The sequence below is a fragment of the Cimex lectularius genome, unplaced genomic scaffold (genome assembly GCF_000648675.2).
Source record: "Cimex lectularius strain Harlan isolate CLEC.00 unplaced genomic scaffold, Clec_2.1 scaffold349, whole genome shotgun sequence".
NCBI lineage: Eukaryota > Metazoa > Arthropoda > Insecta > Hemiptera > Cimicidae > Cimex > Cimex lectularius.
This window is the reverse complement of record NW_019392869.1, coordinates 346,374-364,963: the sequence shown is the minus strand read 5'-3', so window position 1 is coordinate 364,963 and position 18,590 is coordinate 346,374. Positions and strand designations below refer to the sequence as shown.

Below are 18,590 nucleotides of genomic sequence, written 5' to 3'. Positions count from 1 at the left end.
AGGACACGTAGTTTTCGAGAAAAACGCAAAAAATCGAGAAAAAAAATGTATTGTCTTTTTCGATGATAATCAACCTGCTAAGTCGATTGGAAATGGAATTAGGCTCATAGGACACGTAGTTTTCGAGAAAAACGCAAAAAAACCAAATAAATTGAAAAAAATTATTAAATTTTTCTATGTAAATCCTAAACCACACCAGACCGCATCTCACGATTTCTGAATAATTATCGACTAACCGTCACTAATCACTACACATCTCGACTTAACCAGGAGTTCAAAATTGACAAATCGGAAAAAACATTCTTTTAAGAACTTTTGTTAGTCTTTTGATATTGCCTTAGTTGAATCTATAAGTATTATTTCTATTTTAATTGTAATTTCTAAGTTACACCATTTTAAATATATTGTTTAAATGTTTTTATATATTTACACAATATAAATACATTTAATTAGGACAAATTATTGATCAATATGGAAAAACAGGTCCCAATATTAAAAAAAGTTGCCCATGGGCTAAAAATCATTTGTGTTACAACACACCTATATTTATAGATCAATATTTAAAAAAACCTATAGTTAACGAAATAAGAGAATTTGTCTTGAAAAATTCATGTTAATTATGTAAAAGCATAAATGCCTAAATTGATTGAAATGAAAGTCAGAAGTGGCAGGAATGTTGGCCACCGTGTTGTGTTACAAGTTGTTACCTTTCTATGGATTGTTTGTACTTATCCGCATAGCAGATAATCAGTAAGTACAAATTCTTCTTTTTTACTTTAAACTTTTTGCAGATAACTGATCAAAAAAGGTCAGCCTTTTTGTTTTTCATCAAAAATGATTTCGAGAAGTGAAAGGAAAATGAATGGAAGAGGGCGATGTGTCGACGCCCCCTGAACTGTTCGACTCATTAAACTGTTTCATTTCCAGAGGACAAGTAGATAAAATGACGGATTCCAAGTATTTTACGACGACGAAAAAGGGCGAGATTTTCGAGCTCAAGTCCGAATTGAACAGCGATAAAAAAGAAAAGAAAAGAGAAGCCGTCAAAAAGGTATGTCTACATGCCCTTATTGTTCTCATTAAATGTTTCTCTGGAACTTAAACTTGTTAGGATAAAATATTTTCTCATGGGGGGAGATAGTGATAAAAAAATGATTGATTTAAGTGTTTTTCGGCTTCAGGTGATTGCTTCAATGACAGTCGGCAAGGATGTATCCGCCCTCTTCCCAGATGTAGTCAATTGCATGCAAACTGACAATCTCGAGCTGAAAAAGCTGGTCTACCTTTATCTAATGAACTACGCCAAAAGCCAGCCCGATATGGCTATCATGGCCGTCAACACGTTTGTCAAGGTAAAAACGCCAAATTAATAAACTGGAAAGAATAATCAAGTGGTATGTTTCAGGATTGTGAAGACACCAACCCATTGATCAGAGCGCTCGCGGTTAGAACAATGGGATGTATCAGAGTCGATAAAATCACCGAATATCTTTGTGAGCCTTTGAGGAAATGTTTAAAAGATGAGGATCCTTATGTGCGCAAAACCGCGGCTGTCTGTGTAGCTAAGTTGTATGACATCAATGCTCAGCTCGTTGAAGACCAAGGTTTCCTTGATCAGTTGAAAGATCTTCTTTCCGACTCAAATCCCATGGTAAAACCTTTTTTTTTAATGTAATACAGTAACATCTAGATATTTTGTATCGCGAAGAAAATGCTGATCTCTTGAAAAAATCTTGTTAAATTGTATAAACCAATCCCTTTCAGTCCCCACAGTGTAATTTTTCCACCTTCAAAGTCAACAAAAGGTTTTATAATTTGTATTTTAGCATTAAGTCCCCATGAAACGTATGAATAGAATAAGGGTAGGGGTTTCCTTATAAGGTTGGACTGAGCTTCATGTCATTTAGACCACAAGGACCTTTTGTGACCAATGGTGGGTGTTCAAAATTTAGTTTGTTACTCCCAAAGCCATTGTATCAAAATAAACCACATGCTTACCAATTCTTATTGGAAAAAAAAAACGATATATGTGTACATATTCAAACATAACATTGACGATAGGCACACACAGTACAGAAAGTGTATGATTTGTATTTAGAGAGGAGAAAAGGCTTCGAAGTATGAAATTTGAGGTATTTCTTATTATCTGTGACGGTGCTTGATACCATTCTGGATAACAAGATTATACTGTATGTCTAAACTATACATGAGCATTTTTCCAAAACATTCCAACTAAATGCTACAAATTGTTTAAATTAATGTAGTTTACAGACCTGATAATATAATCACTGCGCAAAACCGCGGCTGTCTGTGTAGCTAAGTTGTATGACATCAATGCTCAGCTCGTTGAAGACCAAGGTTTCCTTGATCAGTTGAAAGATCTTCTTTCCGACTCAAATCCCATGGTAAAACCTTTTTTTTTAATGTAATACAGTAACATCTAGATATTTTGTATCGCGAAGAAAATGCTGATCTCTTGAAAAAATCTTGTTAAATTGTATAAACCAATCCCTTTCAGTCCCCACAGTGTAATTTTTCCACCTTCAAAGTCAACAAAAGGTTTTATAATTTGTATTTTAGCATTAAGTCCCCATGAAACGTATGAATAGAATAAGGGTAGGGGTTTCCTTATAAGGTTGGACTGAGCTTCATGTCATTTAGACCACAAGGACCTTTTGTGACCAATGGTGGGTGTTCAAAATTTAGTTTGTTACTCCCAAAGCCATTGTATCAAAATAAACCACATGCTTACCAATTCTTATTGGAAAAAAAAAACGATATATGTGTACATATTCAAACATAACATTGACGATAGGCACACACAGTACAGAAAGTGTATGATTTGTATTTAGAGAGGAGAAAAGGCTTCGAAGTATGAAATTTGAGGTATTTCTTATTATCTGTGACGGTGCTTGATACCATTCTGGATAACAAGATTATACTGTATGTCTAAACTATACATGAGCATTTTTCCAAAACATTCCAACTAAATGCTACAAATTGTTTAAATTAATGTAGTTTACAGACCTGATAATATAATCACTAAAAACTTGCTGCACTTGGAAATCTAGACAGAGAATTAGGAGAAATCCTAACTAAATAATTTTATTGTAGGTTGTAGCCAACGCTGTTGCTGCTCTTTCAGAAATGAATGAAGCTAGTGTGAGCGGTTCTCCTCTGGTTGAAATGAATGCTCAGACAATAAATAAATTGCTTACAGCTTTAAATGAATGTACAGAATGGGGGCAAGTGTTCATACTTGACTCTTTAGCCAATTACAGCCCGAAAGACGAACGAGAAGCACAGAGGTTTGATGTGTGCTCTTTTGTTTAAAAATATATATATATATATTATAAGTGATTTTATGTTATAGCATTTGTGAGAGGATAACGCCACGATTGGCACATGCCAATGCAGCAGTTGTTTTGAGTGCTGTTAAAGTACTGATGAAATTTATGGAGATGCTGCCTTCAGAATCGGACTTCGTTTCTACCCTGACCAAGAAACTGGCCCCACCTTTGGTCACCCTGCTGTCGTCCGAGCCCGAAGTGCAGTACGTTGCTCTCAGAAATATAAATCTGATTGTGCAGAAAAGGCCAGATATCCTCAAACACGAGATGAAGGTCTTTTTTGTCAAGTACAACGATCCAATCTATGTCAAACTTGAGAAACTAGATATCATGATCAGGCTCGCATCTCAGGCCAATATAGCTCAAGTTCTTTCTGAACTTAAAGAGTATGTCTCTGTTTTATTATTTACATATATTTTTTCACTATTAAAAAAAATTATATTACAGCTAAAATTTAAAAATAATTATTGTTTATTTTATTTAACAATGTTTTAGATATGCAACTGAAGTAGATGTGGATTTTGTTCGGAAAGCTGTAAGGGCAATCGGTCGTTGTGCTATTAAAGTAGAACAATCTGCTGAAAGATGTGTTTCAACATTGCTTGACTTAATTCATACAAAGGTAATTAAAAAATTTATTAATTATTTAATTTGTGTTAATTGATCAATTTTTAGGTTAATTATGTTGTGCAAGAAGCAATTGTCGTGATTAAAGACATATTCAGGAAATACCCCAACAAGTACGAAAGCATTATCTCAACTTTGTGCGAGAATCTGGATACATTAGATGAGCCTGAGGCTCGTGCTTCCATGATCTGGATCATTGGCGAGTACGCAGAAAGGATTGACAATGCAGACGAACTTTTGGAGAGTTTCTTAGAGGGTTTCCATGACGAAAACACCCAAGTACAGCTGCAGCTGCTCACCGCCATAGTCAAGCTTTTCCTCAAACGCCCCACTGATACCCAAGAGTTGGTCCAACAAGTCCTCAGCCTGGCTACACAAGACTCGGACAATCCGGACCTGAGGGACAGAGGATTTATTTACTGGAGGCTTCTTTCAACAGATCCAGGAGCAGCTAAGGAGGTAGTACTAGCTGAGAAACCACTGATCTCCGAGGAGACTGATCTTCTTGAGCCTACACTCCTCGATGAGCTTATATGCCATATTTCCAGCCTTGCTTCTGTTTATCACAAACCACCATCAGCCTTTGTAGAAGGTAGAGCAGGATTGCGTAAATCCTTACCTGCCAGGTTTGTCTTTTTTTTGTTTTGTTTTATGGACATTTGACATGTTTATTAAACGTTTGGTTACTTATTGCATCTAGCAATTTTAGATCTGGCTCAAATGAAGCAGTACACGAACAAACGAATGCAAGCCAGGCGCAAGTCATTCCATCGCAGGATTCCTTGATTGGCGACTTACTAAGTATGGACATCAGTGGGCCTCCGGTGCCTGCACCTCAACACCAGCCCCCAACAGCACAACCTGTTGACCTTCTTGGGCTCGATTCTCTTGTAAGACTTTTTCCTTGACTGTTCAAATGAGATCTTAATTGTAATCCGTAATTTCAAGTTGGGAGGAGTTGGTGATACAGCACCAGCAGCAGTTTCCCAGTCAACGACTGGTCTACTTGGTGATATATTCGGAATCACGACACCACAGCCTATTGCTTATGTGCAGCCAAAGTCAATCTGGTTGTCTGCCGAAAAAGGGAAAGGGTGTGAAATAGCAGGAACCTTCTCTAGAAAGTAATCATTTTACTTTTAAAAATCTGTTGATTGTATGATATTAAACTGAAATATGTGCAGGAATGGGCAGATCAGCATGGATATGACGTTCACAAACAAAGCAATGCAACCAATGACTGGATTTGCCATCCAGTTGAACAAAAACAGGTATTTTTGTTACCATAATTTTAATTATAGAAAATTACTATTTTTTATATTCGTAAGCATTAAATAAGTTAACAAATTTATTATTAGCTTTGGAGTCACTCCGGCTAGAGCATTACAAGTTGTAAATCCTCTGCCTCCCGGTGTTTCCCATGAGACATCATTACTGCTCAGCACAACAGGAGCCATACAAAGAATGGAACCGCTGACCAATCTACAAGTATTGGATTTTTTTTATCATATTGTAAAAAAACAAGATGATAGAATTTTATTTCCAGGTCGCTGTGAAAAACAATATAGACGTGTTTTACTTTGCCTGTGTCATCCCGATGAATGTGTTTTTCACTGAAGACGGACAAATGGACAAGAGAGTTTTCCTCTCCACATGGAAGGAGATTCCTGCACAGAACGAGGTGAACTACACGTTGAACAACGTGCAGGCGAGCGCGGGTGAATAAACAATTCAGTCTCCCTTTATCCGAGGCTAAACCTACTTTTTAAATTTCAGATATAGTGGTTCAGAAGATGCAGCAAAACAACGTCTTCACAATTGCGAAAAGAAACGTCGAGGGACAAGACATGCTTTACCAGAGTATCAAGCTCACAAATGGCATCTGGGTCCTCAATGAGCTGAAAATCCAGCCGGGAAATCCGGATATAACTGTAAGTTTATTCATATTAAACATCGTGGAACAGTCATTACGGCTCATGTATTTCTTACAGCTTTCCCTCAAATCGAGAGCTTTGGATATAGCGTCTGGAATTTTCCAAGCTTACGATGCCATACTTCACTAACCTATTAGAAATAAATAGATTCCCCACAACTGTAACTGTGAAGGTAAAGAATATTTATTAATTTACCCAAAAATTGTATTAGTAAAAAGAAATCAAATGTGGTAATCTCAATTCATTCCAAGAATGCTACTTTTTATTATTCATATTATTATTGTGTATTATTAATCATCTAACAGCCTGAGGGAGCTTCGTGATTCTTTATATATTTAATTTTATTATACATCATTTCAATTATATTATTGCCAAAGTGATATTGCATTAAAATTATTATAATGGCAATATTGTTATTATTTTAAAAATCATGTTTATCACAATTACAATATGTATGAACCTCAAATTAAGTCATATTTTACTCATTACCCCAACCTACTTATCTCCTTTTTGACATTTATAGGAAGGGCAATTTTGTTAGATACTTTCTACAGTATGATTTTTATGGTTATTTATTTATAAAAAATAATACTAGCATGTTATGATAATTTAAAAAATATATGAAATATAAAAGCATTTAGTGACGTAATTTGGCCATTTTTTCTTCGAGTTCTTCTGCAGTGGGAAGTCGTTCAGATTTTAAGCTGCTTGTGCCAGCAGAGGGAGCTGTAGCTACCTTTAAAAATAAAACAAAAATTGAATATATTTATTTTGTAAAAAAGGAAGAAAACAGAAGTCCTTACCTTTCCTGCTATTTCAATTCCGATTTCATCGAGTACTTTATTAACATACATGTCACATTCTTCTTCATCGCCTGATTCATTGAGGATGTCATCTAAAGTGTCGTTAACTTTAAAAGACAAAGGCAATTTTATAAATTGTGTTTTTGCATTTTCCCAAATGAGACTTACTCATCTCTTCAGACATGTCAATTTTCATAGATGCATTTTGGAATGCTCTAATATCGGCAGCCATTTTTTCAGGTTTTATCACCGCGTTTATGTTTTTCATTGTAGCAGCTGTTGTCGACACGGCATCAGACAATTTAGCGTTAACGCCCATCATACGATTCTGAGACGATATCCCTTGAATCTCAAAACAAAAAAAAGTCAATTGTTTATTTGCAAAATAAAAAGCATAAACATTGAGTAAGTGAGATAAGGCATAATAGCACCTGATTAGATTGGCGTTATTGACCCATTCGAATTGTTACTTATATTCACCTTCGAGTTAAAATTTAAAGATTGGTTCTTCTGTTTCCTGAGCTGGACCAACTGTTTTGCCAGAATTTTGCATGCCGCTGTATTTCCATCTTTTGCTGCTTTTTTTATTTCTAACTCCTGAAAGAAAAAAAAAAGTAAACTTTGATTTCAACGATTAACTTTCCTAAAAAACACTTTAAAATTACAAAGTGTATCTCCCTCGCAAAGAATTTAGTCACCATCATAAAATATCTTTATCTTTCTAAAGACTTTTTAAAATAAAATTAAATATTCTATTAAAAAATAAACCCAGTGTGCATTGAGAAATATTATCCCATAATACTCCTTTTTATATATCATAAAAGGTTGAACAGCAAGTACATGAATTTTGCCATAGATGAAGTTAGTATTGCATCACGGAATTTATAAAAAGAAAAAAAAGTTTTTAGGCCACCCTCATACTTATTTGAATCTCAAAAATTCAAATAGCCTAAGAAGTGTTTAAATACAAATTGCAAGTGTGCGGTCGGCCAGAAAATGTTTTTCTTCTAAAGTTAAAAACAAAATTTCACCACAATGAAAGTGTATCATCATAAGTTAAATATCTATTATCTTGTATCTAGAAGCATCATAGATTTTTCTATATATGACAACTTGGAAGTCAGTCCTTTATAAATTGTATATAAACAAAATATAAAAATGAGGCACTGTATGAAGGGCGTGATCAATTGCAAACAAAAAATTGATAATTACATGTTTATTAGTAAATTAAATTTTATACAGCAACTGTAAAAAAATATAGTTTTTAAAAATAAATTTTTTATTAGTTTTACTTTTTAGTTTTTCACCAGTGTTTAATTATGTCATATTAATTAAAGCTTATCCAATTAGGTAGAATTTTGATAAAATTTTCTAAGGAATCGATTCTATTTATTTAATCACTTTGAATTGATAAGTTTGATCCCGAAACTAGCAAGATATTGTGTACAAATATTAAAATAAACTATGTCTACCCAGACCCAAATGAAATTTTCGTTGAATGTAGGGGGTGCCAGATTGTTTCTTCCAATATAACTTTAAAATAATAAAAAGAATATATGCTGATCCGCAGTATGTTAATAGAAATTTAGGGGTCTCTTATGCTTCTTTGAAAATAATTCTTTTAATTTTACAGATTATCTTGGTCTATCGTTTTTCCATATGGCCATCTTCAGTGGGTCTGTGTAATTTATGTGAATTCAAGTCTCTCTTATAAGGTCGTGGTAGGTTTGTTGGCCTGTGTTTGTTTATCAGGGCCTTTGGTGGATTAAGTCTGGATTTTTTATTGTTCTGGTCAATCATTTTTTTTAATGTTTTATTTTTTATATTGGTATAGAGTTTTGAATGGTGTGAAAGATTTATGTAATTTGTACAGTGAAACTTCCCTTGAACGTATAAATCCCTGGCATCTTCCCATTTTACTGCTCTATAAAGCAGACACTCCCAATAATGGATGTGGACAGCTTTTTCAACTATATTCTGATTCTAGAACTCTCCAAAAGTGGATAGCAGTGTCCAAAAAATGAATGTTTTCCCCTAGGTATTTTGTTCACTTTCCAATATTTCCAAATATTCCAATAGATATTGATTGTGCCTCCTTGAAAACATGTGTATGTACTTCTTCAGTGCATTTGATGTCATAAAGAAAAAATTAATATAATTAAAGCCGAATAAAAGCAAAATACTAAGTGTGTGAGACCTGGTTGCAAAGTTTTCCAACGGAAAGACCCAGGCAAGTGAAATCATAAATTCACTATTTTTCGTGGTTCGCTTGACCAATCAATACAATTCAATTAATTAAGGTTTTAAATTGAGATAAAAAAGTCAGTATCACGAGCAGGATTCGAACCCACGACCTTCGGCTTGATACGCCGCTACTCTAACACTTGAGCTATCGTGACTTAGATCACTTGGGCACTAACTTCCCATCTCAACCCCACCTTCGAATTTTCCCTCCTTTTTGCCATTTTTCAAATGTCGTGTAATCGATTTGATTCTCGGCAACAAATGAAATGGCCACGGAGAGCTTTAGTGAAGTATACTTCATTTTAAATCATTAAATTCACTATTTTTCGACGTCCGCTTGACCAATTAATACAATTCAATTAATTAAGGTTTTAAGAGATGGGAAGTTAGTGCCCCAGTGGATTGAAATCACGATAGCTCAAGTGGTAGAGTAACAGCGTATCAAGCCGAAGGTCGTGGGTTCGAATCCCGCTCGTGATACTGACTTTTTTATCTCAACTTAAAACCTTAATTAATTGAATTGAAATCGTAAAGAATAATAAGGAACTTTTAGATAATTTTTACATGGAAATGACTAATCCTGCATATTTTTCCCCTAAAAGGTATAATACTGACATAGACCAGAATGTATTTGAATGGTTTTGCTGTGGTTGTAAAATATCACTGCCTAGACTGCTTATCCAAGAAAAGTCGTTAGAAGAAGTTGTAAAGCATTTAGGCTAAATGAATTTTAAAGCAAATAAAGTTGGCTCGACAAATTTAGAACATAGCAGAATTTTTTTAAGTGGAGTGAAGGACCAAGGTTGTACAAAACTGGATGGAAAAACTTAAACAATATTGCGCCAATTTTGAACTGAAAATCATTTTTAATTGCAATGAGACCACCTATTTTTTTAGAACACTTCTGAATAAAACTATTCAGTTAAAAATTAGTGTTGTCTGGGAGGAAAATGGTTAAAGGAAAAGCTCGATGAATTTGAAAAACTATATGGTGGCTAAAAATCCTCGGTGTTTCAAAGTTTTGATAATAATTAATTTTGATTTTTTTTTTCCTCCAAGGGCTCGCAAAGGTCATATCAACCCTCAGGGGTGTCGGTGTTTTTTGAAAAAATGCCCATTTGTAAGTATGTCGGGTTTGAATGCAGGGCTGCTGGATTCAAACCCAGGTTATGAGTGTCATGTCAATGCTTCAACCAGTTAAATGTGTTGAAGTTTTTAAGTAACATTTTCATACAATAATAAAGACGGCCAGAGGGTTACTTCACAGAATGATTATCCTAAGCCATGAATCATTTGACCACAAGAACATAAAGATATACAAACAGATCCTCCATAACAATCTCTACCCTAAACACATTATTAACAGAATAATCACCAATTTCAACTCAACACTAACACCATCCACTATTACTAATAATACTACATTAAGTCTATCAAATACAAACAAACCAGCATACATTTCCATGTCATTTATTCATGGCCTATCACATAAATTAAACACATTATCCGATAACTTCAAAATAGCTTTCAAAAATTATAAAACAATTCAACCATTTTTTTCCAAAATTAAAGATCCCACACCAATAACAAACAAATCTGTCGTAATCTACAAGATCAACTGTTTAAACTGCCCGGCAACTTACATCGGTCTTACATCCCAATATCTGGACAAGAGAGTAAAGCAACATATCTGTAATTGCAAAAAACCCAAGCAAAATCCTACAGTACTCGCTACCCACCATTTTGAACACAAACACAATTTCGACTTCAACAATCCAAAAATATTACACAGAACAAAACAAACATAAACATAATTTTTTAGAAATGGTTTACATCAACAGAGATAAACACAGCATCAATTACAGAACAGATACATGTAAACTCAGTCGCAGCTACGTATATTATTAATAAAATTCAATATAGATAACATACATATATCATCTCATCACATTCCACACATCAAACATTTTTCACATATCTAATTCTCCAACAATTTAGCTTTCCTTTTCCTATTTATCCCTTTCTATATAATCCTGAAAGGATAATCTAGTCGAACCATTACTGTTTTTTTCCCTTCGTCGGCTCTTTTCACCTCAAAGAAGCCGATGCCTTGTACAAAAATGTCTTTTCTATACGGACTTCCTTCCCCACCCCTTCAAAATCCAACATATATAAACAGAAAACAGCAATATCTCACTGGCACTCTCAACACGACACGCAAGATGGCACAATTACACAGAAGACAAACACTTTGAGTGAGTAGTAGAAAGTAGAAATCAAAGTAGAAATACTTTGATTGAATATAAAAAATATATTTTGCATTGTATAAATTCACTTTTTTCCACATCCTACATGTATTTGTTAAATGTAAACAATGTTTGTAAATCCCAGGCCCTGAAGATGATCTCAATAAAGATCGAAACATTGCCATGATAAAGAAAATGTTTTTCTGAAACCTACATCACACCAGACCGCATCTCACGATTTCTGAATAATTGTTTTTAAGTAAATTCGTTCACACCAAAGGCTGAAACACATCTGACTTATTAGAATCACACAGACACATTGAAAATGGCAGAATGTCAAAACGTGTCAACCCAGTGAGGATAAGCATACCAAGTTGACCGGTAAGAATCAAATTACAGGTCCATTACACTGCATACCACAGGATCTCCCAAAATAATTATTTTGCCTGCTGTTCTCGAGTTCTTGCGGTAATATCAGACCAAAGAGAACTCTGGATTACATTCCAAATGTCTTTCTCTAATAATTAAAAATCATGTAATATGTGGGATTTGCTCTTGGGTTCTGCAAAGTGTTGAACCTGTTTGGTTGTTCTGCAAGACGGCACGGAGCAGAAACATTTCTGACAGGCTGAAACAGCGAGGATAGGCAGACCGAAATCAGCCGAAAACGACCAAACTACAGTCTTTTTAACCCTGATGTGTACCCACCTAAAATTTCGCAAAATGTGCTTTTCTTTCAACTTCTTTTAAATCAGCCAAAAGTATCGCATAAAAGAAGATTTGAAGTAGTTCCACATTAGCAACAGGGGCTGCCCGATGCATTATCTTTTAAAAACAAAGTTGATGCATCACTTTGGTTGAATGAGAGTTGGGGCAATCGTAGAAGTGGTTTTGTGCCAAGGGCGTCTCCGGTGCCTGTGCCACTACACCGGAACTACCAAAACCCACAATTATAAATAAAATTATAAATAAATACCAATTTTTTTTCTTCCCTTTCGATCTCCCTCTTCTCCCTTTCAACGTCCCTGGAAGCTTTGCGAAGATTTTTCTCGTTGGCTCTCTGTTGCTCTGCAACAAGTCAACAATGAGTCATCCTGCCACTCAGTCCATAAAGTCAATTGTTACCTTTAAGCGTTGGTTGTTTGTTGAAAAACCAGTCCATTCTGGTTAAACTTAAAAACAGGCACAGTATAAAAAAAATGTTTCAATACAAGAGTGAATAAAAGTATTTCACAAGAGGCACTTTGGTGAACCCATGTCAGAGCCTTTACAAGTGATATCAAATAACTGGCGCCTTGAAATGCCATTTCAAAACAGCCAAAAATCGATTTTCCAACTGAAATTTCACATCTTGATCAGGCAAATAAAGTGTTCATTATAAATTTATTACGATCTTTTAGATAGATCCAATCAGATTCATGAGCGTCAAAACGATAAGTTTGTCCAAAATTAATTAATTTGTATTCGTCCAAAAGGGTTGATAATGGTATTGTAGAAATCGATTGTAAGCCGTCAATTTTGAAACCTCTACAAATTCTAAAATCCGCTGGCTTTTGATTTGTTTGTGGATCATTTTTCTGAAAGTCATGGCCACATTTTTTGGAGAAGTGATCCTTCCTTCGTCGAGGGTGTTTTTCGACAACGACGACTCCGACTTCGAGGACGACGACGTCCTCCAGAGCTCCAATACGTGGTTTGTCCCTGATTTTCAATTAAAGAAATCGCAACAATAAATCGTTAATTGACAACCGGCCAATTCAAAATAATCATGATTTTGTTTTATATTGTTCCCACAGTTTTAAAATCGACTAATAAATTTTGTTAAACAGAATAAAAGGTCATTTTGACTTGAACGGAGACTTCAACGTTAAAAAATTAATTGCCTTGAAGCAGTGTTAAGTGTTAAGCTGCCTGCAAGTCATTCAACACTTGTCATCATCCTCAACTGTCTTCACTAAAAGATTAGAGAATCTAATTGTGCACAGCAAAATAAATAATAATAAAATTGCATTTTTAAAATGTCTGACAGACCAAAACAGCAAGGTTAGGTAGACCAGGACAATAAATGATCAAACTATGATATTAAAATTGTGGATAGTTCATATGATAGTTGACTAAAACGTGTATTTTTGAAAAACTAGAATCCTGGGGATAAGGTTTGTGCAATAGTCAATTTTTTTCTGCAAAAATAAAGTTAAGTAATACTGTGTGTGATGTTTAGAGTCCGTTACTTGATGACTATTTGGAGGTCGTGAGATGCAGTTTGGTGTGACTTATGTTTTAGAAAAATATTTTCTTTACCGTGCCAACGTTTCGATCTTTATTGAGATCATCTTTAGGGCCTGGGATTTACAAACATTGTTGGCACAATAAAGAAAATGTTTTTCTAAAACCTACGTCACACCAGACCGCATCTCACGACCTTCAAATAATAATCGTAAAGTAATACTGTTATACACATAAGGGGTTATGATCAGTTTACAATTTTTAACATATTTTGAGCCTTTTGGCAGATTGAATAAAGATTTTAAAAACCATCCTCCACTGAGACCTATTTAGATCTATGGAACGCCAATAAATTGATAACATTACATTGGAAAGTGCACTTTTTAATATAAGCCAAAGCACTTTTCGGTGCCTCTTCGAGCACCTCTTTTGGTATGAGAATTGCCTTATAGAAGTGGCTGTACCGTAACCAGGCTACTGCTTCACATTCATAAAGCATATCTGGCAATGTCCCTGTTCCTCCTGGCAGAGTCAGCATGTTTCTGTCTGCTTTACCCACCATCTTTTAGGTGGTAGTTAAGAGGGTGTAGAGGCTTGTAATTTTCCTCAAATCCTGCCTGCTGAGAAGTTCTTTAGCCTTCCTTTTTGAGAGATTTATAAATCTCATACCTGTTGCTTTTGTCCAGCATTTGAGTTTTTCTTTCTCATGCCATTTTTTCAGTATATGTGTTTTTGGTCTCATGGGTGAGAAGGGAGCACCTTTTTTTGGCTAGTTGGTCAGCCTGTCATTAACATCTTTACCTTCATGCCCTAAATCCACTTTAATGTAAATTTGCTGTGTTTTCCTAGAGCCATTAGGTGATTTAGGCACTCCTAGATGCGTTTGGGATTGAAAGCATGCATTTAGTGCCTTTATGGCTGCCTGACTGTCAGAGTATGTAAATCTATGCACCTTTCATATTTATCTTATTTAACTCCTGTGTACAGAAAATAGTTGGGATTAGTCCAAAGTCCTTTGCTAGGGTACAGTAAAGATCTTTTACCCCTATACCTACACCCTGCTCTATCTTGCATCCATTTATGTATTTATTCTAGGGCCCCTTCCTGAAACTTGGGACTACCTTTCTTCCAAAATTGTATTATCCATGAAGACTTGGAAGGGCCTGTCAAAGTTGAGTTTTATTCACATTTTGTCAGGTACCGTTATAACCATCTCATTTATTTTAATTCTTTCCAGAATTTTTTGGTGGCTCCTCCTTAGATGTGGCTTTATCGTTGTCAGTCCCAAAAGCCACTTCTTGTACATAAATATGTAAGGGTGGAAGGTCAAGTGCAGTTTTCTTTGTAGTGGGACAGGTATGTACTGCCTTTCTTGTATTAAGGCATCATCATACATTTTTTATTTAATTGTTCACAAATAAATATCCAAAGGCTTAGCTGGGATTCGAACTGATGCATTTGTGGTATTCTTAAAGAAGCGAGTTCAATAATCAATCTTTTGTTGTTTGTATAACCACAAAATTTAATCAATATTAATTTCTCCTAAGATAGGAATATCTCATGAACTTCACCGCCTCTTTTTCCAGCTTCCAAGAAGGAAAGAGGTGTTTCCATTGGGTCTGAAATATGTGTAGGCAAGAAAAAGAGGTTGTTAAATTCATTAAATATTTTGTAAGACTTAATGTTGAGTTTGTAATTGATATAAAAAGTGATGATACATGTCATTCACAAGTGGAGGTTCGAAAAAAAGAAAAAAAAATTATCAGTTAGTCATGTATCTGGGTGTGGGGGATTGGTTTTAGTAATTTTAACAATGTTATTAAATACTGGAATAATGGAAATCCCCCCCCCCCCAGCCGAATGATTCAAAAGTCTAAAAAGACTCATAATCATCCTACAATTAATCTATTGCGCATAATGAGCAAAATCCTCAATAAAGTCTTACTTAAACACCTTTCCTCTTATTTCATTTCTGTAACCTTATCCCTGATCATCAGTTTGGGTTCAGACGTTGTCATTCCACTATTGAGCTGTGGCATTGCATTGTAGAAATTGTAACTGCTCTTGAGCAAAGGTAATGCTGATCTAATATATTGATATATCTAGTAAAACAAGCCTTTGATCTGATATTACACTCGGGGTCGCTCTGGAAGCTTAAGTTTTTAACCCTTTGTTTTTTCCCTCAGACACTAACTCCTCATCACAATCAACAACCTTTCGAATTTTCCCTCTTATTGTCATATTTTCAAATACCATGGGTTTGAATCCTGCTCATGGCACTCTCTTTTTCATCTCAACTAAGTCATTAAATAAAAAGTATTAATTAATTTAAATAATTAATTCAGTCAATTAATAGTGTTAAACACATATATGGATTAATTTGTATTTTGAGGGGCCGCTGATTCAAACTCGGGACCTTTACCTTACATTGTTGAGCACCAAAGCCTAACCCATTGCAGCCACTGACCCCTCCCCATTAATTGTTTGGGGCTGACCCCTACATCACCGTTTTTTTAATTACAATAAGAACAATTAAAATGAAATGAATAAATATTAGAATCCAGCATTAATTAATGATTTCACTTTTTTTATTCTTCGTGTGTTACTGAATATTCCAAAAAATGTTTTTTAACATCACAATGATGTTGACATATAAGATATGGGAATTAAAATTAATCTGAGAAATGTGTGGTGTTTAGTGACCGTTAGCCAATGATACGGTCTGGTGTGATGTAGGTTTTGGAAAAACATTTTCTTTATCATGCCAACGTTTCAAACTTTATTGAGATCATCTTCAGGGCTCAAAGTTTTTCTTTTCCATGTAGATGTGTCATTCAACAGTTGACTCTCAACACGACACACAAGAATACGAATAAGGAAAACAAACACTTTGAGCCCTGAAAATGATCTCAATTAAGATCGAAACGGCATGATAAAGAAAATGTTTTTGTAAAACCTACGTCACACCAGACCACACCTCACAATCTGCAAATAATCTTTAATCTGAGAGTTTTACTTTAGACTAATATGTATATTTTATTGTATTATAGCAACTTACTTGAGCTTAAAGAACTCTTACCTAATGCTTTAACTGGGGACTTTGACCTTTTGATAATCGCCGAAGGGAATGTGGCCAAAGGTGAATACAAGATTTTTAATTTTTTCTATTAAGCCGTCATATCATTATAATTTTTTTTTTAGGTTTCACCGATAATTACCTGCTGGAATCGCCAGGCATGCCGATTGCCGAAATCAATCTCAAGCAGGATGAGACTAAAGAGCCGATGGACATTATGGAAGTGAAACCACCGAAGACGCAGCCTTCATACATCTATTCGCTCGACTTGCATACACGACTTGTGATTGTGTCTCCAGCAATCAATCTCACCCTTGCCAACAATTTGCTTATTACTGTAAGTATTTCCATTCTTTGCAATAGAGTCATTAAAAATAATGTGTAATTGACAAGATTGATTTTCAAAATGTGACTATATTGATTTTTTTAAAAATGTGTACAGTTGCAGGATTTTATACAGAAAAGTAAATCTGTGTTCGTCCTTTGCAACAGGCCGTCAGCAGATTTTCGTTGTGATTCGATAAATGACCTCCCCCCAGCGTTTATCAGGATGCTCAACACGTCGAATTCCGATTTAGAAGGCATACCCCCTTGTCAAATTCTGGAACAGCCCAATTTCATTTCCGGATTCGCAGCATCAGGTATTTCATTCCCGTATAATAAAATTGCAACAGTCAAACAGTTTTGTATATATTTCAGTTATATCTTGGTGCGAGTGTACACGAAAAAACTGTAAGCTTTATATTGTCTACACCGACAGGGCTGTGGTCGACTCTGTCACTCTGAAGCCGTTTGTTGACCTCTTCACAAAGCAGAACCGGCTCAAAGGTCTCTTGACGCATACCCTTGCTGCAAGATTGTCCACATCTTCCGAACAGTGCTTTATGTACATGTAACCTTATTTTATTTGTTTATATATTTTTTTTAATGTACTTTGGTTACAATTAAATAGTACAAATTGAACCATCACTTTCTTTTTTACAGTATGAATTTTTTTTTAATTTTTTAAGTGTAAGCAAAAAGTTAAGAAAAAATTACCAGGTGGTTTCCTTCTTTTCTATTTTTCATCCACACATAAAATTACTATTTTATATAAAATAAGATCAATTTTACATTTTAAAACTGGCTGTACTTGAAAAAACTCATTTTTTCAGTACCAAATCATATAAAATAAAAAAATTGTAAAAAGCTGACTAGTTGTAATAAAAAGTTTAAGTATTATTGTACTTGAACTTAACAAAGTCATCATGATGTCCATGTCAGTAATATTATAAAGTTGACTAACAACAGACACATGCTACAGGTAGTATGACAAGACATTCTTTATACCAGAACTTACATCTTCACTGGAAAAAAAAGAAAGCTTGAAATCAATACATCTCCTTATACAAATTGTTTAAATGTATATTCAAATTGTGATATGTACAATTAAACAGGGAAAAAGGTTAGTTTGAATGCACTAATTGTTATTTACAAGTAGTTGTGAGTAAAACAATGTTTCCTGTGAAACGTAGATATGATATCTTTCAGAGAGATCCAGGAAAGAATTTATCTTTGTATCAATTTTTTTTTAAATACAATGAATAAACTGCCTCTTTGTTTATTCACCTGTTGCTCAAATACATTTAAGATTTAATAAAATACAATTTTATAATTAAAAATTAAAAACGCCAAACATTGAAAGACTTTTATTTACCTTTTAAGGTTTTCAAATAAATGTATTCACAAAAATATGATTTGGAAACATTTTTTTAATACTATACACAATTGTCATAAATTAACAAATATATAACATACATGTATTAATTATTTTCTCAACATTAAAAAATTTGAAACAGTCTTAATTTATATTCTGATGGAGATAGAACATTTAATCAAATTGAATCAAAATTTATCAACACAAAGTGTCTCCATGTTACAATTGTTTTGTTAATACCCTAATATAAAAGCCAATATGTTGACGGGGGAGAGGGATTTTTCATTCTTGACTTTCTTTCAAAATTAGAAATTACAGTTTGCATAATGCATAAAGTAGAATTGAGCGGTGGTAAAGAATAAATGCATGAATTATCATTTTATCAGCG

At 34.4% G+C, this 18,590-nt stretch overlaps 3 protein-coding genes across 6 annotated transcripts; 2 read left to right on the top strand and 1 right to left on the bottom strand.

The window, feature by feature from the left end:
- Positions 1 to 649: 649 nt before the first annotated feature.
- On the top strand, positions 650 to 6,377 carry LOC106668143 (AP-1 complex subunit beta-1). 3 transcript variants are annotated; one of them, XM_014396621.2, is made up of 16 exons: positions 650 to 750; positions 928 to 1,051; positions 1,182 to 1,352; positions 1,406 to 1,567; positions 2,322 to 2,405; positions 3,115 to 3,308; positions 3,374 to 3,736; positions 3,846 to 3,972; positions 4,026 to 4,603; positions 4,678 to 4,867; positions 4,926 to 5,101; positions 5,162 to 5,248; positions 5,336 to 5,465; positions 5,524 to 5,695; positions 5,754 to 5,908; positions 5,969 to 6,377. In XM_014396621.2, the coding sequence occupies exons 1-16, from the start codon at positions 674 to 676 to the stop codon at positions 6,038 to 6,040; spliced, it is 2,862 nt and encodes a 953-aa protein (XP_014252107.1). In that variant the 5' UTR covers positions 650 to 673; the 3' UTR covers positions 6,041 to 6,377. The 3 variants fall into 3 exon arrangements, with proteins under 3 accessions (XP_014252107.1, XP_024084652.1, XP_014252108.1); XM_024228884.1 differs by lacking the exon at positions 2,322 to 2,405 and having other exon boundaries at positions 1,406 to 1,651; positions 4,687 to 4,867; XM_014396622.2 differs by lacking the exon at positions 2,322 to 2,405 and having other exon boundaries at positions 1,406 to 1,651.
- LOC106668145 (charged multivesicular body protein 2b) lies at positions 6,152 to 12,504 on the bottom strand. Its single transcript, XM_014396626.2, has 6 exons — positions 12,330 to 12,504; positions 12,181 to 12,272; positions 7,195 to 7,311; positions 6,883 to 7,063; positions 6,715 to 6,821; positions 6,152 to 6,647 (listed from the first exon to the last, which is right to left on the bottom strand). The coding sequence occupies exons 1-6, from the start codon at positions 12,364 to 12,366 to the stop codon at positions 6,549 to 6,551; spliced, it is 633 nt and encodes a 210-aa protein (XP_014252112.1). The 5' UTR covers positions 12,367 to 12,504; the 3' UTR covers positions 6,152 to 6,548.
- A 228-nt stretch (positions 12,505 to 12,732) lies between these two features.
- Positions 12,733 to 17,469, top strand: LOC106668144 (proteasome assembly chaperone 1). Of its 2 annotated transcripts, none has more exons than XM_014396625.2 (5): positions 12,733 to 12,897; positions 16,481 to 16,569; positions 16,632 to 16,843; positions 16,955 to 17,147; positions 17,206 to 17,469. In XM_014396625.2, the coding sequence occupies exons 1-5, from the start codon at positions 12,791 to 12,793 to the stop codon at positions 17,400 to 17,402; spliced, it is 798 nt and encodes a 265-aa protein (XP_014252111.1). In that variant the 5' UTR covers positions 12,733 to 12,790; the 3' UTR covers positions 17,403 to 17,469. The 2 variants fall into 2 exon arrangements, with proteins under 2 accessions (XP_014252111.1, XP_014252110.1); XM_014396624.2 differs by having other exon boundaries at positions 12,737 to 12,897; positions 16,949 to 17,147.
- Positions 17,470 to 18,590: the final 1,121 nt, after the last annotated feature.

Bases quoted from the DNA above. Each gene is read 5' to 3' on its own strand.
- LOC106668145 (XM_014396626.2), bottom strand. From the start codon at position 12,366: ATGGACTGGTTTTTCAACAAACAACCAACGCTTAAAG. The intron at 12,273-12,329 runs GTAACAATTGAC...GACTTGTTGCAG, and splicing joins CAAACAACCAACGCTTAAAG to AGCAACAGAGAGCCAACGAG. The intron at 6,822-6,882 runs GTAAGTCTCATT...TGTCTTTTAAAG, and splicing joins TGACATGTCTGAAGAGATGA to TTAACGACACTTTAGATGAC.
- LOC106668144 (XM_014396624.2), top strand. From the start codon at position 12,791: ATGGCCACATTTTTTGGAGAAGTGATCCTTCCTTCGTCGAGGGTGTTT. The intron at 12,898-16,480 runs GTTTGTCCCTGA...ATTGTATTATAG, and splicing joins CTCCAGAGCTCCAATACGTG to CAACTTACTTGAGCTTAAAG. The intron at 16,844-16,948 runs GTAAGTATTTCC...AAATGTGTACAG, and splicing joins CCAACAATTTGCTTATTACT to TTGCAGGATTTTATACAGAA.
- LOC106668143 (XM_014396621.2), top strand. From the start codon at position 674: ATGTTGGCCACCGTGTTGTGTTACAAGTTGTTACCTTTCTATGGATTG. The intron at 5,696-5,753 runs GTGAATAAACAA...TTTAAATTTCAG, and splicing joins CAACGTGCAGGCGAGCGCGG to ATATAGTGGTTCAGAAGATG. The intron at 5,909-5,968 runs GTAAGTTTATTC...TATTTCTTACAG, and splicing joins CGGGAAATCCGGATATAACT to CTTTCCCTCAAATCGAGAGC.